The sequence below is a fragment of the Thunnus maccoyii genome, chromosome 13 (genome assembly GCF_910596095.1).
Source record: "Thunnus maccoyii chromosome 13, fThuMac1.1, whole genome shotgun sequence".
Classification (NCBI taxonomy): Eukaryota; Metazoa; Chordata; class Actinopteri; order Scombriformes; family Scombridae; genus Thunnus; species Thunnus maccoyii.
The window spans coordinates 22,681,588-22,706,705 of NC_056545.1; the positions used below are offsets into that span (position 1 = coordinate 22,681,588).

General features: G+C 39.5%; 2 protein-coding genes across 3 annotated transcripts; both read right to left on the reverse strand.

The window, feature by feature from the left end:
* Positions 1 to 285: 285 nt before the first annotated feature.
* Positions 286 to 15,824, reverse strand: zc3h12b (zinc finger CCCH-type containing 12B). Of its 2 annotated transcripts, none has more exons than XM_042431156.1 (6): positions 15,564 to 15,824; positions 9,557 to 10,337; positions 9,275 to 9,414; positions 8,824 to 9,058; positions 8,416 to 8,522; positions 286 to 8,329 (listed from the first exon to the last, which is right to left on the reverse strand). In XM_042431156.1, the coding sequence occupies exons 2-6, from the start codon at positions 10,186 to 10,188 to the stop codon at positions 6,903 to 6,905; spliced, it is 2,541 nt and encodes an 846-aa protein (XP_042287090.1). In that variant the 5' UTR covers positions 10,189 to 10,337; positions 15,564 to 15,824; the 3' UTR covers positions 286 to 6,902. The 2 variants fall into 2 exon arrangements, with proteins under 2 accessions (XP_042287090.1, XP_042287091.1); XM_042431157.1 differs by lacking the exon at positions 15,564 to 15,824 and adding an exon at positions 15,034 to 15,508.
* Positions 15,825 to 17,304: 1,480 nt separating this feature from the next.
* On the reverse strand, positions 17,305 to 24,454 carry LOC121910721 (APC membrane recruitment protein 1-like). Its single transcript, XM_042432012.1, has 2 exons — positions 24,006 to 24,454; positions 17,305 to 22,128 (listed from the first exon to the last, which is right to left on the reverse strand). Exon 2 carries the CDS (start codon positions 22,016 to 22,018, stop codon positions 18,917 to 18,919), a length of 3,102 nt encoding a protein of 1,033 aa, XP_042287946.1. The 5' UTR covers positions 22,019 to 22,128; positions 24,006 to 24,454; the 3' UTR covers positions 17,305 to 18,916.
* Positions 24,455 to 25,118: the final 664 nt, after the last annotated feature.

A 25,118-nucleotide genomic window follows, 5' to 3' on the forward strand; every position in this document is an offset into this window, starting at 1 on the left:
TGAATAGTTGGTGCAGAAAATTGGCTTGAATCTCAGGAACTGTTACATACTGCATAAACTGCTGGAGGAGGAGGTCTATACATATTGATAAATGAACTTTCATAATCAACAAAGGGAAACATTTTGTGACTTAACTTCCCCTCAGACATCACAATTTCCGCAGTTGAACATCCCATGTTGTTTATGTAAAAGTTTGCCACACAAAACTTTCCACACAGTCGTGTTTTTGTAATCTTGTCGAGTCTCTTTCCTGTCTCTTAAAGAAAAAAAAAAAAGAAGATGAAACACAGTTTGAACAGAATTCTGCTTTATTTATGGAGAGAAACACATTTTGTCATTAAGACTTACATTTTGTTTGAGCCCACAGACCCAAATAGTCTATTTTTGTATATTTTGGTCTACAAAAGCAATGCTTCCCAGTCAGTGTGGATTACAATACTGCAGATCATCACAACACGAAAAAAAACCTTTATTTTTCCCTTTTTACATTGCAGACACAATGGTCTACTCAAACAGGAGACCTATGCGACTTCAGAAATGTGACCACCACTCCATTTTTCAATATTAGAAAACGACGAAGTATGTGATTTAAAATGTTTGTTTTAACCTGAGTATTACACTGTATATATGTACAGTCACGTGTGTACCTCTTGTCATGGCACTCTGTACACCAACAATTCCATCTTTAAATCATGTGGCAGCACAAACTGCAAGAAGTCAAGAGGTTCACAATCATTTGACCATAACCATGTGTGTGCGTGTTATTCAATCATCATTACAGGTACATAGTGTGTACGCATCAAAAATCCCTTTGGTCTTGATCTTAGCAATTACCAACCAACTCTGAACTTAAGTTAATATTATATTGAAAAAGTCAGTCTTGCACATCTTGAAAGTAGCACTAGTCTAATTTCCAAAGGGCCAGCTGAAAGCTACAGACTGTTCATTTCAAACAACAGTATGCAAACTAGCCTCAGATACCAAAATTATTAGATCACAATGGGTGAAAAATCCAATAGTAAAAGAAATCACAATTCAACACACCTCTGCTTTATCAACATACAGGGTTAGTCACTAAATCAACTCCCAGACATTCCAGTAAATTCCAATTTTAAAGAGAATCTCTATTTTGAAAGAGCGTTAAACATCAAACACAAATCTGAGTAGAAACTGGCACTGAATTCAGCGTTCAGTGAACTGAAAGTGCTATCTGCCTGTTGTCCATCCTACCAGGTGATGCTACTTAAGTAAAACATATGGTGATGTCGTCTGATGCCAAAGATCAGCCAATCACCACAAACTGAAATTTCAGTATCATGCTTTTAACCGTGAGGTTAGACACAGATTTGCGTTTTATGTTAGTTGCTCTTAGTTTGTAGAAAAGAAATCCTTTGTCCTCTGAAATACAGAATTCACTGCATGACAACCCGTGTGTTGGAAATTATGTTTGACAAAGCCACCCAAGAATAACTTTGGCATGTTTTATTAGGCAAAAATATATTAAAAAATATTGAAATTCCCATTAAAATAGCATAAAGCAGACATGTCAATTCAGAGGAAATAGATGCACTTAACCAAGGTGCACAGGTTACAACACAGAAATGATCTAAGTATTTGAACAACTGAAGTAACTGTTACTTTTACATTTACAGATCGCCTTCGATATATACACACACACGTGTGACTATGTACAGAGAGGACATGATGCTTACTGCTGTACACAGGGTATCTGTGCACTTGTAGGTAGCACGTTAATGTCCCTGTAAATTAACTACTGTACCCAGTAAGAATTAGTACATACCAATGGGCTACTCCCAGTGACACACAGTGTCACGAACATTATGGCATTGATTTTTTTTCCCCCTTTATTTAAATAAAACTATTTTCATATTATACATTTCATATTTTGTTACATTCAAGGTATAGATACAATTTGTATCAACAAGCAAAAGTCAATTCTAGACATTTGTGGCTTAGTTGTTTGCGGCACTTACAAAGGGAGGGTGGGGACTATAAACCACCTTCTGGCCTCTAGTGTTACCTTTTGGCTAAGTAGTAAAATACTGCATTGATACATTGAAAATCTTTTTTATTATGATCATGGGATTTTTATTTTTGGCTTGAGAGTAGTCTATGGCCCAGTGAAAACAGTGTCTTTCTGGAAGTAGTTAAAATTGAAATATCTCTAATAGAGAAAGAAAAATAGATGAAAAACATAGTGACAAAATCAGCTACATTTCTTTCTTTCAGCTTCCATTCTCTTTTGTTCACGGGTGGAAAATGTCCAAAAATGTCCAGATGGGATTTTTGAAAGCAGAGTCTGACCTTTTGGATCAGAGCAGCTACTGTACCATAAATTTCCACATTATGGTCACGCATTAAATTGCCACTGGGCTGTAAATGTGAATCTGCTCTAATACTTGTTAAGCCCACGCTGTTCATGAGTGCATTTTATCTAATGACAGCGAGCAAGCCATGTGACACTTTGCCAGATATAGTAACACACAAGCTTGAGAACAGTTCAAGTTCAATCATGTATGCACGTCTTCATAAAACCACAAACTAACTAGATTTAAGGACAATATAATGAGATCTGTCCAACTTTAAATGATTGATTTCACATTGATTTTATGCGCTGTAAATCTGCAGTGTCATAGATGACTGTGAATGTCATTCAATCATCATCATTTACTTGTTGATACTGAACATAAGATTTCCAACACTGAATACAAAACACTATAATAAACCCTGACTGCTTTCATTATGGTTGATTTGTCTTGTGTATCCTATAAAAGTACTACTTCCTTTACCAATCTAAGAAAATGTACTCTGAGTTCATCAGGGCAATGGACTAGTCCAGCGTTCAGGTTCAAGGAGATCTTGCTGTCACGAAGAACCATATGTAAGTCTACACAGATGATCTTGAATTTGTTTCTCAATTAGAAATCAGAGTAATGTTTTTAGTTTTATTAGTGATGGCCTACTTTTTGCACTAATTCTTGAAATCTATGACAGTTCAACTACCTCAAGGAGGAAAAGGACGGCACGCAAACTTTTAGCCAAATGCCAGAAACAACCTTGACAGCAGCCTTGCAATCTGATTGTTTCACATGAAGAAACATTTAGGCAGTTTGTTTCACCTTCTCATGAACAGACAGCCGGCCTAAAGTGGCCTTGTCTTTTTTCATGAAAAAACAAAGTCAGCAAAGCCCAAAATCTATTTGGGCAAAACACATTCAAATGTTTGTTTTTTTTCTTTATGTCTGTTCATACACCATGGTTGTACCTAAACATTATAAAGAAATATAGATTTTTGAAGCACCACCAACGAGACAAAGTCAGGCTCACATAATTAGCCCTGTTAAAGAGTAATACCACTCAGTTTAAAAATTCTCATACAGTTTCTTTTAGACAATAAGCAGGAACACTTTCCTAAAGCCAAGCCTGTGATGTCATCAAAACAGAGTCAACTTTGTGGACTTTGTGTTTGAGCTCTTCCACCCTGTGTTTTAAATTATTTTTTTGAAATAATAAAACCACCAAAAAAGAATAAACTGTCCCCCTTTCCATTTTTTGTTATTACAGTCACAACAAGGTTTTATTGTCTTCTCTTTGCAGGCGTGTGATACTAAACTGTAAATTTCTCAGTCATGCAGGTCAATAGCAGGCGGAGTAGGCCTAGGAGTACCATACCTGAATCCTGAAATTAAGTGGCATTTCCCTTTAAATGCACTCAAAGCATGATCTCGCTATAGGGTTAGCTTTACATGGTTTGACCTTTCTGCAGTTTTAAGCTGCATGTCTCATGTAGCACTTTATCCTGAGGGTGGGGGTAGAGAAAAAGGCTATTAATCACTGAAATCAAGGAAATCCATCCTGTCATGAGCATGAAAGTCTCGCTCATGGGTATAATTTAAAGATCCAATCAAGCTCACTGACTCAACACCTGCCAGATAATCAGCATGTCATGAAAATATAGGGAAATCAAATGGTCTTCAAGCAGTTAAACACCCATTTTTTGTCTTGGGCACCCAGATGAACATCAACATTACTACATCTGACTAAAGCTGCATCACGTAAAGCCACCCTATTAGCCCGCTGTTCCAAAAACTCAAGGTGCATAACGAAGATATACAGAAAAAGTACAAAGTTTTGCAATGCCATCTCCATGTTTCAACTGTACATAACTAACTTTAAGGTACTACATGTTACATGTAGGAGTTTCACAAAATATATCACTACTAGATCAGAGTAGACTCTTTTGGCAGGAAAAAGACTGAAAATTAGAAAACTGAAAGCATCCTGAGAGCAATGTGCTGCAAGGCACAGCCAAACCCTTCCATGATCCTGGGAGACGGGCTGCATGTATGCGTACTGTACATCTGTATTTGAGCACTTCAGTCTCCCATAAAAAAAGCCAAACAGTACAATATATCTCATCTTCAACATGCTTTCTGGCATTCACTTCTTTTTTTAAAAAAAAAACAAAAAAACATTAAACCTCATACTCTACAAGATATCACAAAACGAGTCCAATGTCGAACTCGCTTGCGGGCCTGATCGTTACAGGCAGATTTTTATATTTTATCTGACAAATGCAACACCAGGTAAATATTCAGTCTGTTATAGAATTACTTGTGCAAACCGTTAAACTGTGAGGGTAAACACTGTTCCCATCTCCTCTGATGATACGTTTCTACAACTTGGGCCTACGCAAGTCACATCACAGCCCAGTGAAATCAAAGTTTCGCTACGTTCACATGCACATAAGAAACCAGGTGACTGTCAGAAATCAGGGTATAGCATGAAATTTTATAGATGCACTGCAATAGGTAGATTTAATTAAACAAAAAAAAGTGTAAATGCAGTTGGTCAGTCAGAAAGCATTTCAGCATTTTGCCATATTTTAAGTGCATCTAATACAGTATGTTATTGAGGAAGCTTATTAGGTGCCCCACTGACATTTTTTGATTGTTACTGAGTGTAAATTGAACAAATTCCTACTGTGCATCTGTATGAACAGACTAATTCAACAAACTAGCCTGATGGTAAACATTTTATTGTATGATAGAGATATCAGTATGTTTGTTCATAGACTGGACTTTGGATTTATTTATACTGCATGCAAAGAAGTCTGGGCACTAGTAACAACATTTCCTTTCATCCTGCTGGATTACTGATGTGTTCCCTGTTCTGGGTCTCTATCATGCACATTAACACATGTAAAAAGACCATGTAGAAAGTGTATAAATGACCGAATACCATCAGAAATCTAGATGTGTTAACCAAGTTTCTCTTAATGCCTTAAACTAAGTTTCTCATTTATTTGTCAGCAATCAGGTCATTGACAAAAGCTGGCAATCATCAGACTAACTTAAGTGCATGTAAAAGTAGTCTTTGAAACAAAATAAGCCTGCTCCTGAAAACAAACTGCTCCACTGACAACTCAAAGGAGTTTATTAGAGCTACTGTGTTTGAAACAAAGATACTAATATTTTCACACTGAAAAGAATCAGCACAACAAATTTGACTAATATAGAAGTAGGAAAATCCAGGACGTAGTATCCAATAAAATCAGAAAGGTAACTATACAGTACACCATAGGAAATCATCCAAACACAGATGTTAAGTTTATACTATAATCCAATCGATCGTGTGAACCAAAATGTAAAGTTATGTAGAATACTGACACTATATAAATTCTTTTTTTGGCATTATTTAGCAGCTTATAAATGACTTTGAAATAATGGCTTTTGTGTGATTATATGTACATAGATATGTGCACATATATACACAAGTCAAATCTCCTTTTTGGCTTGCTTTGTGCACTGTCAAATTCTACCAAAATAGTAGCTTTGTTAAGTGAGGCTGAGAAAATATATCTCTTTAGATACTGAGATAGTGCTTTACATTTGAAAGTAGGAGGCTTCAACGACTAAAGACTTTCATTGAAACCGATCAGACGACGACTAAAGCGTGAGGTCATTCAGATATAAGGCCATTAAATGTCAGAGTTCATGCTGTGAGGTATGTACTTACCTCCCTCTTACTTATCTTTAAAATAAATGCACAAAAAAGTCACAAGAATTATTTACAGCAGAGGCAGACCTAAGCAAGGTTATTTATAGTACCACTGCACCAGAAAACACTTTCATAACACATTCACAGGACCTGAACAAGATCTTCATAAAAGCTACATGGTGCACAAATGTTGACATACTCATGTCAGATTTAATAAGGCAAATGTGGGAGTGTAACTATTTCCTATCTTGACTGTGTGGCTGACCCGTTTATTAATCCACTTAATTCACATTGACTCACGAAAGGTTAAGGTTCAATAATACACTAGCTAGCTACATTAGTTCAAATTAGATTAGTCTTTAAATTACGTTAAGATTATGATGGCTAATCAGCTGACCATCATGACTTTTAGATAATGTGTAATTAATTAAATCAGCAGAAATACAATCTACATTGATCTGAAGAACATTTAACTATTTCATATATTGTCCAAAACTAAAATGATGATAAACAGCTCAGTTAATCATGGATATGGTGCAAAGCTGTTATGCAGCTCCTGCTCAGGTATTATGAATGTGTTGTACGTAAGTTGTTACCTTATATCATGTGCGCCACACTTCATATAAAAATGTAGCCTTCATATGTGAAACATCTTACAATTCTACTTAAGCTGATCAGACAAACTTCCTCTATGCTGATTACTTCTATGTCATCTTAGCGATGTAAAACCTGACAGCCAGATTTTGCATCAGAGACATTTAAAAAATGATTAACTCCTGAGAGCAGGTGTTGCACATGCAGCAACATTTAACAAGTGCCTATCTTTGCAATCAAAATGCTTATTTCCCTTATCACTTCGATTTTGAAAGTTTAATAACCCCTCAATGGCATGACCTCAGTTTTGTAACGATGACAGCGGCAAGTTGTTGGGGGTCTGTCAAATGAGGGTTCTTCTCCATTACTGAATGGACTACGTAAGCAGGAAAGATGTTACAAAGGTTCCGATATGTTTGATACTGGTGGTCTGGGATGACATACCGCTCTTGGTGTTCAGCTGCAGATGGGGTCTCCCATGGCGAGTTCCAAATTTGTTCCATTTTGTCTGGCATGCTGCGTACCATCACCCTCTCGCAACACGGCATCAAGCTGTTATTCAGAGGATATGAGTGATATCCGTAGGACTCATTACCGCAAGGCAGAGGGTCCCAGCTTGCATGCTGCTCGCGGCACAGTGGAGGTCGCCTCTGTCTCATTGGGTTGCTATCATATAGCCTTGAATCTGATACGCTGTCCATACGAGTCATGCCAAGAGAGCGAGTGGGCTGTGAGGACAGAGGTGGGAGGACATTCTGAGTGAGGGGATAGTCTCCAGGGCAACTGGACCTGGCCCCCACTGCAGCATGTTGGATATGTGGCGCTAGATGAGCTCCAGACTGCTTACGGGGGCCCTGCTTGGGCTCCTCTGGTCCATAACTCTGTACCCTAGTCAGTGCTTCATGACGAAACCCATGGGAGAAAGCTTGCATCCTAGCCTGTGCGGGAGACTGCTGCTGCCCCTTCATGCTCTCCTCTAAGCTACTGTCCACAGAGCTTGGGTACAGGTCCCCGTAAGAGGAGAATGAGTCGCTGTTTGAATGGCTGAGGCAGGATTCAGGGCAGTGGCTGGGGTTTCTCTGATACACACCATGCTCGTGCTCCATGCTACAGAAACTGTCGACATTATGCATGCTGCTCATGCTCATGTTTGAAAAATCACTGTGCAGTGAATAATACCCATGGTCGCTAACTGAGTCATACTTTGGGAACTGTTCACTGTATGTAACAGAGGCGCCATGACTATTAGTCACCAAAATAGGCGGGTACTGTACACTAGACATGTGCTCCAGAGAACTGTGTGAGAACTGCAAAGAACCTGGCACTGGGCTGCTGGCTGATCGGGTGTTCAAGGCCCCAGCTGCGTGGCTCTTGGCGGGCTGCATGGTGGGCACACTGAGAGCAGACACAAGGGAAGGCACTGAATTTGTCTCAGACTTCCGAACAACGGACAGTGCTTCTGGAGGTTCACAGGCCACTGAACGAATACTGGGGTCAGACTGACGTTTGGGTGCCACGCGTTTGGCCTCAGAGTTGATGTCCCCTTTTACAGTCGTTGGACCAGTACCGCATTTTACTAAAGCCCCCTCACTCATTGTCTTCACCGCAGACAATTTGGCAAAGGCCCGCAGTTCATCAGCCACTGATCGCTGCGGCTGGTTGACGCGCTCCGGATGGTAGTACTTGCACTTGTGTCCATATGTGCACTTTTTCCCTTTTTTAAAGAAAGAGTAGATCGAGTCAAGAAATTTAAACACTGAAATTACACTGAAATTCAAAAAAGACATTCAGGAAACTCACCATAGGGGCAAGGTTGTTTTTTGTGCTCTGGAACAACAGGACGCTTGCGAAGGAAATTTTCTAAGCTTGGACCGTGTCGTCCCAGTGGATCATCAGGCGGCATAAATCTATAAATCATTTAAAGTTTTTCCATTATTAAATGTCAACTTCTTGATCTGAGCACACAAAAATAATTTTTAAAATGGTTATTTATATTATAATACAATGACTAAACAGATTATGTCACAGATTAAAAGTTTGTTTGTTTGTTTTTTTTAAACAAATGGTCATTTATACTACTAATGAACTTTGATATAAAAAAAAAAAATTGAAAATTGTAGAGTGAGATAATTCTGGTGATGGGGACAGACTCCTAGAGTCCATTTTTACATCATTTGGCTGCCATAAGAACACATCATAGTTGCTTACTTGTCATTGACAAATGAGTACATGAGGAGACGCTCCTCTATGAACTTCTTCCACTCTGGCTTCTCGTTTTGCAAGTCTCTGTAGTTGTCATTTGACACAATAATTCCATCAGAATCATAAGCCAGCTTCACTATGAAGCGATCATCATAGCACACCACTCTCCTGCCTTGAACCCTCCGAGACGGGGTGAAAACCAGGATCTTCTCTTTTTCCAGCTTGCGTAATATTTCTTGATCTGAAAGAGAAATTTCAATTGAGTTTTAATGTTGATTACCATGTCATTAACAGTTTCTAAGTAAGATCTGTTATTTCATGTGGGTTGTAAACAGAAAAAAAGAGTTTTTGAATCACAGAACAAGAATATTAATAACTGCCTATTAGATAGTCCCAGTGTGATGAGGATATAAGTGATATGAATGCAGAGCAACTGCCGGAAAAATAGCTTTAGTACCTGTAATGAGGGCGTCAGGCCTTGACTGCTCCTTTCTCCAGGCTGGGACAAACACAGTGATGTCTTTATGTCCTTTCTCTAGGAACCATTCAACAGCAAGTTGGATACCACGGCAAGAGAACACCTCTTTGTTCCCATGGCTAGAAAACAAAACAACGTGATATAAGGTTAATTAAACCTAACGAAAAGAACATCCATTAGAGGGAAATGTTTTGGAACAATGCTTTCTGTGTGAAGCGCAAACCGATTACATCTACTTGTGTATCTTTGTTAGCGTCTTACCTCATTGCCACATTTGAGCCATCAATGACGATAGGCCTGAGGTTATCATAGGTATCCACAGATTCCTCTTCCACTGACACCTCTGGACTAACAGTCTCTTTAACACAGGGCGAGCGTGATACTGATGTGGCCGTACTGCTGCAAGGTTGAATTTCAGGCTCTACTTTGTTTCCAAGCCTTACTAACTCAGCGAGCACATCATTAATAAGAGCAGCAGCCCCCAACTTGTTGAGCACCGTCTCCACCTGCTCTCCCGAATAGCCCAACTTCAAAGCAAATTCCATCTTCGTCTGGTACTCCTTGTCACTGGCATGCTTGATCCCTGCTCCTGCGCTGGTGTCATCCTCACGAAAATCTTGCACGGTGCTACTCTGGGAAAAACTGGGCCGGTCCAGGCATGGAGAGCGACAGAGCTGGCGGTGGGGTTTTGTGGCAGCCAAAGGCTCCCTCCTCTTACAGCTGTTGTTGTTCACCTGAACCTTCAGGTGTTGCTGCTCCTCAGATTCGCTTTCCGAGCTGCTTCCATCCTCAGACTCATCAGTGGCATGCTGGGCCTCGCTTGAGTCAATGTTCTCCTCCCTGCATGGGCGTTTTTCCATTTTGAGCTTCTCCACCATGGACCATGCCGTCATCACGTTCGCCTCGACACCTCAGATTTCCACCCCATGCTTCCTCACCTCCACCGCAACCAGGAAATCTTATTCATTGCTGGACTTTAGCACTACAGGCTCTTTGTGTAGGGCCAAAGTAATACAGTCTCCCCTATGTGAACTATTTAATCCTGAAAGAGAGAAAACACAAATGAAGAGTACTGGTTAAAGGACAAGTGTGTAGGATTTAGTGGCATCTAGCAGTGAGGTTGCAGATTGCAACCAACTGAATATCCTTCCCCTCACCCTCGCCTTTTAAGCGTGTAGAAGAACCTACTGTGGCCGCAAAACTTGCGAAAGGCCCTCTCTAGAGGCAGTGTTTGGTTTGTCCATTCTGGGCTACTGTAGAAACATTGTGGTGCAACATGGTAGGCTCTGTGAAGAGGACCTATTCCCTATGTAGATACAAAGGACTCCTTCTAAGGTGATGAAAACACAATGATTCTTATTTTTAGGTGATTATCCACTAATTAAAACATACTTGAATGAATATTATATTCCATTTCTGCCAATAGATCCCCCTAAATCCTACACAGTGATCCTTTAATATGTGTTTTACTGATGAAATGCAACAAAATAAACTTATTTTTAAAAGCTGACATAACTATCCATGCTGTTTCCCATACACAGGCTTTATTTTGAAAAAATATTTATATCTATTCATTTATTTCTTACTTTCAAAAGTTTCCTTAGAAAAGCAGTTGCAAGTGTAGCATGACAATATAGTCTACTAGAGTGAAACGCGCTTGTGAATTTAGTGCTCTTTTTTAGCTCTCTCTCTCACCTTCCCACCCACCACCCCATTTGTGGTAGACCAATTCTCAACCTGTGGTAAACACTGCTATCTAGAGCAAGTGACATAATTATTCAAAGAAAAACAAACAATATGTTAGTCGCATGCCCAAATACAGAAGTTACGGGGGGGGGGGAGAGAGGGGGGGGGAATCAGCCCCTAGCATCAGGAAGCAGCACAGGAAAAAGGACTAGTTTGAATACAGGAAAACACATGTTCTCTCTGTATGACTGCGTTTTGGTGTCTGTGGTTCAGTCAGAAGCGCATAGGCACGATTGTTTAATACACAATTGGTCGAATGGTTTTGACGCGGGTGGAGTAAGTGGTGACATGCTGCTTAACTCAACTGGCCTAGATTTTGTTTAGTTTGCTCTTTCTAGTGAAATATGATCATTCTTATCCAACTTTCACCTCTGAAATGTTACAGGTCACACAAACTCACTGATTCTTACAATTTGGCAACTAATGATGTACTTAAAGCTGTGATCTGCAATTGCCAGCATGTGCAAACTTTTAAAAGCATTTACAGCAGTGTTGCATTCGTGAACTTCTTTGCCTGAGCTGTTGCAAACCAGTTGACGGAAATGTGAATATTTACATATGTTAGGTGTCAACAGCGTCAACTATTCTCAGTAAAACTTGTCTGCCAGCCATGCCAGCCCTTCAAAGAAAATGCAAATGATGACAATTTCTCCGCTTCACTACCTTCATACAGGTAGAGGTATTTTTTAGACCTTTGCATGTCACTAACATATTTTTCTGTTTTAGGAATATTACATAAACTCACAATTTTATTCATTAAAATAGACACTGACAATAATCCCCTGTTTGTAAGTGCCATATGTAAAAATATAAATACAAACAACAGACAAAATAGTCTCCACCTGACTCTGTTGTCTCTCCAGCTTATTGGTTTTAAAATGAAACCCAGTCTTCCTGCACAAAATGTGTTAATGTACTGCAGAACAGCTCTCACTTCTGCAAGCACAAAAGCCTTACTGGTCTCACAAGCAGCATTCAAGCCAGACACGCATGAGGTGAGTGCATGAGTTCACATAACCTGAGACAGAGTGTGGGCTGAACAGTGTATCCCTGCGCCTCCGGCCCTCTGACAGACAATCTGAATTGAACAGAATTCCTTAGTGAACAAAGCTGTTTTATGGCAAAGCAGTGCAGGATTTCAGCCTGCAGTATAAACCACGCAGCGCTGTTGTGTACATTTTTACACATTGATATCGGTAAAAAGAAAATTCTTAACAACAAGTACGTTAATGAACAGACACACTAGACTACACTTTCCCCCAGTCTTGCAGAGAGCAGAATACAGCCAGCTTCGAGCTTCAAGAGGCGCAGCCCATGATGTGTGTTGCCTAGCAACACAGCCTTGTCATCAGCTAACTCCTTTTTACCAGTCACGACTAACACAAACACAGCTCATCATCTCTCTTCAGGCAGCCAGTAAATGCAGAACACTTACAGCTACACTACAACTCTACACTAAAACTCTTGAGGCAGCACATTTTCCAATAAAATATTACATTACTTAGACCTCTATCAGTGCTGACCATTGAAAAAGAAGAACTCAATCTGGATTTTTATGAGTGCATCTTAAAATCAAATTTAAAACACATGCTGACCCTTGTATTTATCTGAGATTTCTACTTTCAACGTTGGTTAACATAAGGAAAGAGTGAATAAGTGGCAACACCCTCCACAGGTAATACATAGGACTGACATTCATAGAGGACACTGAAGGTTGATAGATTTTTTGTGGGTCAATCTATGGCTACAATGCATACCTTTTAATGTTGATTATTTGTTATCAGTGGTGCACACTGTCTCGCTACTGATCCCAACTTATGTGACAAGGATGGAGAACAAACTAAGGTTGTAACGTTTAAAACAAAAAAGGAGGGATGCTGAGGCACAGTTGTGGAACTTTTAGGATTAGCGACAGACACACTACATAAGCTCGGCCCACTGCCTTTTCAGACATTTCATGACAACATCAATACACGTTAAAGAGAGCAGAGCTCTTCCACTGCTTTTCCCTCCACCTCCGGATTCATAGGCTTAGACTCAGCAAGGCCTCCAGACTATCTGTGCACATGCACAGGCTCGTGTAGTTCTGTTTCATAGCAACAAGTGAAGCAGGTCCCTGAAGCCATCTTTTACATTGCTGACCCTGCATAGTGTCCAGTACGGAGCTGACATAAAATGCACTGTGGTCAGTTTTTGTTACATGTGTTGCTTGGCTAGTTAGATGTCTTAACATAAAGACTGACAAACTAAGAGTTTAAAGCCAACCAGCAGCGTCCAAAAATGATCAAGATTGTAATTCACATATTCTGTAACTATTACATGCATTCTTTAACTTAACACAGAAGAAAGTCATTTTTATAAATCAGCTGCAATGTTGATCATTGAACTCTTCCTTACGCTCCTCTGCCCACCATCAGCTTAACCAGTTTCCAGTACTATGCATAATGACAGCTTTGACTTTTCACTTTTAAGAAGCTTCATCACTTCAAAACTAGAAAACCGAGATGCTCTTGATCTGTGGCTACTGCAACACCAAAGAAAGATAAAAAAAAAATTTATCTTACCGAGAAATCACTTATCTTCTAAGCTGAAAAGTGCCAATACACACAAAAATAATGAAGACTTTATATTATTAACCATGGATATGCAAAAATAACCAAGCGAGAGTTACAGTAAACTGTGACCCAGGGCATGAAACCAACAAAACCAATATCTGATCTTATTTCCGTTTTTTGCGTTACTCAGATGATAGCACTATGCTCCCATCTCACTTTAGCCTCATTAGCTCCGTGACATTTATACTGCTACACTGGAAACACTGAATCAAGGCTGATAATTATTATCCATCACTCATCAAAATGTACTGCTGAGCACTTACACCAAAGTTCTCCACAGCCTTCACATTTCACCGTGAAGGACAGATGTCACATTGATTAATAGTTAACCTTTTAAATCATATTATCTTTTAATGATTAACTCTCAATTGCTTATGTTGCTCAACAGAAAGCTGAAGTATACAGTTGGTGTGTTGATCGTCTGTGCAGGGATTTTTATCTTAGAGGACTGTCATGTTCACTTGCTATAGAAACATACTCTAATATGCATGTTAAAAGTCAAGCAGGAAGGAAGGTATCATTTGCAAGACCTATCAAATTAAACACATAAGATAGTACTTAAGTCTTAGGGCACATGGACGATGACTCTTCACATCTCTTAAGATTGTGTTAAGATTCAAAAACAGGCTAATAAGCACTTCACACCCCAAATACAGAAGCTGGATCAATTCTATATATGTGTATGAATTTTAAAAATACATCCATGAGGATACAAACATCATGGATACAACCTGAAAACAACTTGCTTCATACACTCTGCCATGCCCCCCAAATCACTGCCAATCTTAACTTTTAACAGGTAAAAGTCTACTGTATATCAAACATTACATTAAGTTTTGATTAACTTTACTCTATTGATGTCTGCTTGTACTTAAACCGGGTTTACGTTTTTCCTTCTAATTCATTAGTTTAGTCGTTTCAATGTAGAATGACACCTGTCACAGAATTATACAATTAATTATGTGTCTAAACATGTTGAAAACTAGATTTATTTCAAAGACTAAACAGAGGAAAATATCGCTTTGGCGGGGTAACGTTAACAGTAGACAGAAAGAGAAGTGAAGATTGAATTGTATTCTCATATTCAGCTAGTTTTACCTTCACTTAACAGAACAACACATGCATATACAACTAGATTCAAACACTGCACTGATCCCAATGACAGTGACCATCCAGAAAACCATCCTAAACTGTTATTTGAGTTTACTCAGCTGGGTGACTGTGGTGTTGCATCCATCAGCTAACTAGTGGACACGTCAATACAAAACAAAAAAAAACTGAAGTGCTGGAAATCATTAGCAACAGCATCATGAGTTGAGAGGGATGAAATGGAGGAAGGTTAAACAATTATGACAGTACACGAAATCTCATACTTACTGTACACTTTTTCTAGTTTCGTTATATTATTACTACAGCACACGACGTCAGATTTGTGGCTGAATTTGATCAGAGATAACTGGTTTGACACCCTTAGGCCCCGAGTTACGGTTAGCACACTGACGTTACTTAGCCAGACGGAGAGTCAACATTTAAGCTAAATAAACTAACCGGCCTACTTCGGTTTCTCTTGTTGCTTAATGGTTAGAGAGCTTTCAGATAACTCTTACTGTGCGCTAACTAACTAAGCTTGTCAGGCAACCCTGGTCTCTATTTAGTTAACAGCAGCAAGCTCGGTAGTTGACGGTAATAATAGCTGGCAAACTCATTAGCTCCAGAGGCTAACTTAAACGCCAGGTTGCTAACGTTGTTGCTAACGTTTGCCGGAATACTACAGTAACTTGAGATAAAAGTTGACGATGATTTAATATTTCGCACGGAGGTGAAACCACGGCAGCACAACAGGATTATCTACATACACTGCCCGTAAATCACTGCCATCTTTGACTTCCCCACGGTGCTCATCTCACCTTGTTGCTGTCATCCTCCTCGCCTGTTACAGTTATGTTTTGCTGCCATTGGCGCTGTCGCAGTTTGGTCGGGGTTGCCAGATAACGCGAGCGAAACAAGTAACCCAAGCTGTGAAAACACACCGGGGGGTTCAGAGCACCGTTACAAACTGGATTGCTGTTCCTCGCTGCTTAATCAGGCGTTTCATAAACGCAGGGCTTCTGTGCTGCTTCCTTGGTGGCTCGTAAGGACAGTTTGAGAACTGTCATAAAAGGACGGGTTCATAATTTTTCAAGTCGGGCATAAAACAACAGTCAGATGTTCAAATGAACACTGAAACACGTTTTTCCTAACATAATCATTCCTCCTGTTCATACTGGCCATTAGAAGATCCCTTAATAATGCACTTAAAATGCAAGTGATGGGGGCCAAAATCCACAAGCCTCCTTCTGTGGAAGAATTTATTTACAGATCCCCTCCAGACATATATTATTACATTACATATAAACAGACTCTGCTTGGAACAATGATGTGATCGTTGAAATTAAATCTACTCGCCCTTCATTAAAAATTCCAGAATCTATAAATAAAATATAATTCCATTTCAAGTTTAACTTTTGGACACAAGATGTCTCCTGCTTCACTGTAAAGTTCATTCTCAGTGTTTGGGCACTGGCGGTTTCAAGTTTCCACATCACACTTGTGTAAATTAAATATTGGACCAGGAATGGCTCCAAACTAGTTGTGATGTCACAAATCAAGCTCAGAGAGGCCTCTGAGCTTGATTTGTGACATCCCCTTAAAATCAGATTAATGAGAACAGAAACTTTCCACTTTCAGCAAATGAAAGTGAAAAACAGCCTTTTAGTGTCAAACTCTGCACATACATCATTCTGCACAGTGAAGCTCAAACATCCAACTGAAGGACCAAGAAGAAAAAACATTTCTGAGTGGAGGGAGACTTTAAAAGTTTATCTGAAGCTAAAATGAAGCTTCAGCTGTCCAAATAAGTCAAATCAAGTAGATATCTTTCAACGTTATAGTCTTTTTAGTGCCAAAGTCCCTCTTTTTATTATACTTCCACCGCAGCTCAACAGGGAAACACTGTCCAAGGAAACACAAAGAGGGAATTTGATGCAAAAAAGACTGTAAATGTGGCAAATATCCACTTGATATGATTAAGTCAGATGCTGGAGCCTCATATAAGTTTCAGATAAATTTTTAAATGCATTTATGCACAAAATGACTGTGTGGACACACTGTAGATTTTGGCCTCCATCACTTACAGTTAAAGCGCATCTGAAAGGGATCTTTTAAGTGTGATCAGGAGGAATGATTACAGCGAGGAAAACCTCTTTCAGTGTTCATATGGACACCTGACTGTTGTTTTAAGACAGACTTAAAAACTGTGAACCTATCTGAGAACCTATCCTTTAACCCATCCTTTGTGTGTATGTAGTGAAATGTGCACAGGTGTAAGTGATTTCTAAATTGTGTAGTGTTTCTGTCATGGGGCAGCACAGCAGCTTTGTGTCAACAGTCCTGGATTTGAATCAGACTGAAGGCTTTCATGTACATACATTTAGTTCAGGTGTTAAGGTGAACTTGAATCTCTGAACTACAGACAGTTTACAGTGTAAATGTGTTTTTTTAATATATGTGTATATGTGTGTGTCTGCCAAAGCTTCCCTGCCTTTGGCCCAACAGATGTTGGAATACATTTCATACACAAGAGAAAGCAAAAATGAAAATGGAAAGGCATGATGTCTTGTCGTGTTTATTTTAGTGTGAGGCAGTGTTCCACTTTGACAAAACGATAACGGATTTTCCGGGGGAATCCCCTGATGTAACAGATGAAACTTTTGAGACAATAATAAAAAAAAAAATCCCAAAGAAACCCCAAACAAAAAAAAATATTGCCAATTTGTAATAACCATTTTGAATACAGTGTTACAGTGTACAAATAGCTGAGAATATAAATACAAATTCTTTGACATGTGTTCAATATTACACTATAAAAAACTACATCATCTGACCAATAAAACATTAAATTCACAAGAAAATAATACAAGGTAATACAAGGTGAAAATACCAGTTTATCTTTTGACACATTTCAATTCCAAACAAGATCAAACTATTTTTCAAATACTTTTTTTTTTCCACAAGCTTACAGTTATGCAATAATGGAGTGCATCATTTCAATAAGAAGTTTGCACTGCACAGGTGGTCAAGCTGTTGGAAAAACAACCATTTTTCCCACAGTAAGGCCAAATTGGTTCATCAGGTCAGAAGCAAACACAGTAAGTTACAGATTATTAGATGCTACTAGCTTTTTTCTGCATTTAATTCTACTATTTTTATTGATATTTTACTGCTGTTTATTCATTTTTTGTAAAGCACTTTCATAGACAGTGTAACAGCGTGTGAAATGTGCTATACAAATGAAGTAGCTTTGCGAGGCTTTCTACAGTATGTAAATGAAGTGGCAGCTGAAGTTAAGATGCAAGAACTATCAGTCCATCTGTACATTTTCTATACCTGCTGCTGCTATGTTGAGGTTAAGCCAAAAACAGTAACATGGCCTGATGTATTTCAAATATACCCCATAATAAAAAGGAGACACTTGTTATATTGTGGATTGAGATATTTAAATAGTCAACAATTTCACATTTTTTGTTTATTTTATTAAAAACTACAAATTCCTCTCTTTTTTCCCCCTAAACCCAATTCGGCCTGAAATGAGATAAACCAAGAAAACAGCTAGAAATGCTAAATTTAATCATCATGACAGGCCAACTTAAGCCTTACTGGAGCAAAGAGAGATTGTGAAAAAGCAGTAAACACAAACATAACTCACTTAAAGCAAAAGCACACATGTGGTTTAGAGGCAACTGGCAATGTGGGCAAGACTTGGCTAGCTGTGCTAATGGAAACCAGGTTGATGAACCGTAGCATTACTAATGAAACCTGGCTACTGAGGCTACATATGAGTATAAACATTTGAGTAAAATTCAATAGCTTAATGAGATGAGCCTGTGAACATTTTCAATGCAAATTAAACATTCATTACTCGCTTAAATACTTGCAATGGACTTACATGTATGTGACGTGTGAGAAGCAAGCAGCTGTTGACTGTGCAAATGCAGAAAATCCCTTTCAACTTCCCAATAAGACAGCGTTGTACTTGACTCAGCATGATGGTACAGACTTCACTCCATTTCAGTATCATTTCAATTCATGTCCTGTCTATCACAATGTACGACAACTTTTCAAAGGAATCGTTTGTTCAAGTAAAAATTACGCGACAATTCAGATGTAACATAAAAACACTCATCGGCACGTGTAAATGCCAACAGTATGATTGAGAGCCTTTTCAATCGAAGGCTGTCTCAGGTTTGTTGCAGGCCACGGGGCACATCACATCCCTGGGCGTTTCATCTTTAGGCACACCTGCGTTCAGAGGACTTCCAGTATGAGATATTCCCTCCCTATCAGCCACTTGTCTGCTTTTACCACACTGATTATAGGATTGCAAATCAGTGGCAGCTTTACAAAACATCTCCTCGCCGGCATCATTTGATACCTCCCCCATCATTTCAGAATAAACAAAGGTGCTATGAGGTAAACAAGAGTCTGATTGCAAAGGAAGGTGACACTGTCTATTGTAAAGCTCTGTGTTCTGTGAAATTAAATCACAGGACACTCTGTCCAATGCATTAGAGCAAAGACGTTGTGATTTACTGCTGGGAAAATCACCGCTGGATGAATTTGAAAATATTTTGTGTTTTACTTGGGTTTGACTGAGACTCTGGACTTTTTCAGTTATTTCCCCATCTGTCAAAGGAAGGCTTAGAGCCATTTCTGACCTTTTTTGCCATGATAAGGCCATAATGCTGCTACTGTCTCTAACCTCTGATGCGGACATGAGTACATTCTTTTTGTAATATGGTGAGGAATCTCTTTCAGAGTCCTTCTCAGTTTGAGGACAAGAAACGATAGCAGCTCTGTTCTCTCTGTACGCGTCAGGCATCTTTAATTCAAGGCTTTCTGTGTCCAGAGACCTACTTCTCCTGTCTAGAGACAATGGATTAGGCATGGACTGGCTGACTCTTGTAAGGCCTAGGTGCCGTGGGAGACTAGCAATTGCCCATGTATTACTTATCAGGTTCTGTTCATACAGGTCTAACATTTGATAGTCACATTCAGCAAATGCGTCTTTTTGTAGGTAGCTTTCTTCAAATTCCTGATAGGGCGATGAGATGTCCTCCTCAAGTTCCATGTGAATCTGCTCATCGTATTCACCCTCGTTATGCATATCCACTACATCGAATGTGACTATGGTAGGTAAGGCCTGCATATTTGGGGTGAAAGCAGAGTTTGTCTCTAAACCGTCCACACTGTTGTGCAAGTTACTCAGCATCTGAGAGTGTTTTGTGTAGTCCACAAGTGCTTGTGAGAAACACACAGCTTGTCCATCATCCAAATCATTGTTACAATCTGGAGACTGAGAATTGATATTTTTGTACGGCAAAGCCACAGGCTTGTTTTCCTCAAGATGCTGCTCTTTGGGTTCACAAAACGCTTCAAAATCTGGGTTGGATGTGCTTCCGAATGATATGCTGCTGTGCCTTTTCTCACAGTCAGCATTTATGGATTTTGTTATTTTTTCAGAGGAAGCGAGCATATCTCCCTTTTCATCAAATACATCTGGTTCAATATTATTCTTGTTGACTGACGCTTGTGGCTTTGAATTCAAATTACAGTTTTTCTTCAAGCCTATTTCCTGCAGACCCACCGTGTTTCGTGCCAACTCTGAGGATTTACCGCACGTGCTCGGCATCTCTAGAAAGTCGTGAACTTGATACAGTTCAGTGCTTATTTGTAATCGATTAATCTCTGGAGCAAAGGCGGAATCTGTCACATCTTCTGGCTCGCTTACATATTCGCTCTGTTTGGAAGTGGGCAGCTTTGATTTGTTTTCATAATGTGGACTGATAAGACTCTCGTCTGGTGCGAAAAGTTCATAGAGGGCATCACCGCTGTAACTGTCCCTGGGCAATCTGTCTGTCCTTAGTCTGTCTGATTTTTCTTGTCCTTCATCTGGACCCGGGGTAGTTGAATCATAGTAGCCCTCATCACTATTTGGAACTGACTCTTGATGCTCACTCTGAGGAGTTAACACATCAGCAATGGAAGTGTCCATGCCACTGGCTTGTTGTGCACTGTTACTGTTCAGTAAGTCCATATTGTGAGAACTTGTCAGGTCAGTAGTCATATCTGTGTGGTCTTGGTTACAAGTGCAGCAAATTTCCTCTGACGTGTTATTTCCCCAGAATTCCTGAAGACACTCCTCATCCAAATCTTCGGGCGAGGCCATTTCCTCGCCGCCACCTTGATAAGTGAGATAGCAAGAGGCCCTCTTTCCTCCATTCCTACTCCTTTCTCCAGAAACCGTGCTCTCTGTAATGCTGTCGTCTTCTTGATCTGCAATTATGTCCCCGCAGCCAGTGAGTGAATCAAAGCTCTTTAATGACGCAACTTCTCCAAAAATCAGGTTGAGCTGATCGGATGAGCCAGCAGGCGCTTCAGCCTTCAGTACAGGCTCGGGCATCATCTCAAGTTTCAGACAGGGCTCGCTGTGTCCTCTGGAACTCTCCTTGTATTCACTGGAAACTATGGCCATCAAATTCATTTCCTCCATTTGATCATCACACATCTGATCATCGAGCTCAGATTTCGGGCTCTCTTGCTCTACGCTCTTCTCTAAGGCCATCGCATCAGCATCAATACATTCAGGACCGATGGAAATATCACATATAACATTTTCAAAATCAGGCACGTCAGGTTCAGATCCCAGGCACTCTGTGACAAACTGGTTGGTGTTATCCTGGACAACAGGAACCTCTTTCTTGCAGTGAGAAGAGGACATTGCAATCATTTCAGTTTTGTCCGATCCAACATTTCTGTGGCTTCTGTGATGCTTAAAACTGTTGAAAAGACTCCTAAAACCCCTTTTCTGCCGGGTGAGGGTCAGTGATTTCTGGTCAGCAGCGGGGTGACTACATTCATTTTGACAGCTACTGTGGAGCTCTCCAGCCGAGTCCCTCTGGCTGTGGTACTCAAAATCTCCAGCTGAGGTGTACCCACTTCTCAGATTGTCATCATGACTAACCTTACTTAGCCCATCATGTGTTCTGCTTTTGCACATTCCTTTCTTGGAAGACCACTTGTTCAGATTTTTACTCCTGCCTCCAAAAAAACTCGGTAAGATACAGATGCTTTTGCGAACTCCAAAGAAAGTCAGCGCAGTCCTCCTAAATTTCCCTGATTTCTGAGATTTCGCGGTAGTGTTCATCGTATCTGAGTGAAGCTCTTCCGTTATATCATCAGGGCCACATCGTGAGGGATGTCCAGGGCTGACTGTGGCTAAATCTTTCATGTCATTCGGAAGCTCATCTACCTTGCGAGACGCCATGGCTACCACGTTTACAGAAGCATGAGACTGACAGAAGGCATAGCAGCAGAATCTTCTCAATCAGCTCACTGGATGACAGCGGTGAATTTGTCCTCCATCTGATATAAGCCCTGTATTGAGAAAGTGGAGACCAAAATCAATGATCAATTAAAATGTAACACTAAACACATTGATTTAAAGCAAAAACATTGCATTTCAACATTATTTCCATCAGGCGGTTGGTATTCCAGTGTCCAAAACACCCATCATGTCATCTGTATCACTGTGGCCACAAGCCTGTTTTACTTTTGCCATCCACTGATGTAATCTAACATAAACAGATGGTGAAAAAACAAGTTTTGCTCTCTTCTCTTTGCCTCCATGTCTTGGGGTGTGTGCTATTAGTTCAGCCTACTATTGAAAATTAGAGTCATATAATTGACATAATCACAACAAACATTTTAGTCTGCTAAAATATACAAAAGAAATTATTACTTCATATTTTATAAATTATTCTTAGAGTCAGTGTGGATTTTCTCAAGCCTCTGTGTCAATTGTCTGTATGATGCGTTCCACTGTGTGAGCTGTGATTTGTCTGGCCATGTGTGCTTTTCCTCTCATACAGCATCTGTGACATGCAGTGATTTCACCTGGCATTGGACACAGGCTCCCAACTTTGCTGGCTTCATTCCAGTTTTTATATATTGGATGTTTTATCTTGGTCCATTATGGCCAATTAAGTGTTATTTTGTTGCATGTTTCTCTGTAAAGTCAAGAGCCAAGCCTTTGTGAAGAAAAGTCATATAAATAAATGTAAAAATGTTGGTTTGCGTAAAATAATTGTGCTGTTAAACACAGTTAAATGCTTACATTGACAAAATTTTACATTATTTTTGTTTTCACATATACATACCTCACACTCTATTGAAGTGCCTCTGCTTCTGTGTTTTTTGTTTTGTGTATATATTTTGTATGTAGTGTGTCATGTATATATTATTTTGTGGCAGAATAAAACTTAACCAAACCAATAAATATAGACTTACAGTGCTGTATACCTAAACTTGCATGCAAGTATGGACACTAAACATTATGTTAATGTTTTGAAAAATGACACGTTACATTAACACAATTATTTGTAATTTCACATTTGCACATCACATGTACAGTTTATACTGTGAACCTTTACATTTTACATTCACGGTCAATATCTTGTACAATTCCATAGCTCTTCTCAATTGGAATATATTTTTTACTATATTACCATATCACATTTTAATTGTAAATTTGTATTTATATAGCTATATCACCTATCTTTCGTAGTGGTATTTTTCTCTTAATCTCCTATTTTTGGACTGTTATGCACCACAACACCAAGGCAAATACTTGTATGTGTAAACCTACTTGGCAATAAACCTGTCTGTTGAGACAGACTAAGGTAAGACTATCCACTGCATGTACGTGTTGTCACACAAAATCACCTACATGAGAAAAACTGACACAAATTAAACCACGGACCCCCATTTGATAAGACTTTGTCCCAGAGTCCTCCATCTGATAAGATTTTTGCTATTTGAGGTTTTATTATAGAGAGTGTATGAAAGCCATGAACAAAAAAGTCATACATTGTCATTGTTACTTATGGATGGAATTATAGTGAAAATAAATTATACTCCTTTTTGCTGGGGACCCCTGGAGGTTCCCGGACCGCACTTTGAGAACCACAGCTTCATGCTACAGCTGTGGTCGCTCGGTCACAATAAAGACCAGAGGTGGTGGGTAAAAAATACTCCAAATTTGAGTTTTCATGAGTGCCTCGGCAAAGAAAAGGTCAACTAAAGGTACTACAGGCAGTTTATATAAAACTCAGTCCAACTAACAAACCTTCGTAGAGCCAGTTTGAGTCATTTGTTCTCAGGTGTAAACAAACTAACCCCTGATGCCACATTAGCACAACCTAACGATGCAGGGTTAACGTTAGCTAACACAGACACAAAGTAAACAAACTTACCAAACACAGCCCGGAGCTAAATGTTTGTTTGTCAACCTGGAGACCTCTCACTGCGAGGTTTCTTCAACTTTCGGTACCTGCAGCTGGTTTGTAGTCGACACGGGGCCGCGGAGTAGCTTTAACCAGACACGGTCTCATTTGTCTCCAGCTAACGCTCCCGTTACAGGCTGTAATGTTGCTGTTAGCGGTGGCTGATGTTAAACCACATTGCAGCTAAACGGCACTGTGAAAAAACATGCATCAGCTACACATTATTGTGTCTATTTTAGCCATGCATGTCGATTTGAGTTCAAATGTTCTCAAAAACGCCAGCGTTTAAATGCTGGATGATGACGTCCTCTCGCCACTTCTCAGGTGATTTTTTCCCCAAATCTCCTTTTGGTGACTCTCCTTCTCGGCGCATACTAGTGACGCAACACGTGTGTTATAGGTTTACAATACGATAGTGGAATGAGAGACAAGCTCACATCATCACTTAATTATCATTATTATTGTCTTAGCTAAGGTTCATATTTTTAAATGTAAATTTGCCAACATAAAAACTCTTTTCTCAGTTTTACATAAAGAATGTTAGCAGCACTTACAGACCATTAAATCTTGCACTAATAAGAAAGCTGTAAAAATTGTTAATGAGTGTATTTTTTGTCTTTATTTAACTATTCTGTTCTTTTATTTATTTTATGTGTTTTTTATTCATTGTTGTTTTTATGTGGATTTAATATTCTTTCTATTTTTTATGTGGTATTTGTGACCCCCAGCCCACCCCCAGGCATTTAGTTCACAAGAATATACGTCATGTTCATTCATGTACTCAATAAAGTGGGGAGATAGATATTCTTTTGGTCTTTTTATTAATAAAAAAAGACATCATCATCCACTATGGACCCCCCTCCACCCTCCCACCCCTCCCCACAAGCACACCTACCCCCCTTACTCTCCCTTGAACAACCCCCACCCCTCACTGGACACTTTACACCAGTGACACTGGACTTTAAGTGCAATACCTCCACACTGCATCAGTCACTGTCACAACAGTTAAATGCCTTGCTGCAAACTCATTGCATTACCTCATGTTACCATTGCTGTTATTTAAACACGTTTATACGTTTGTGT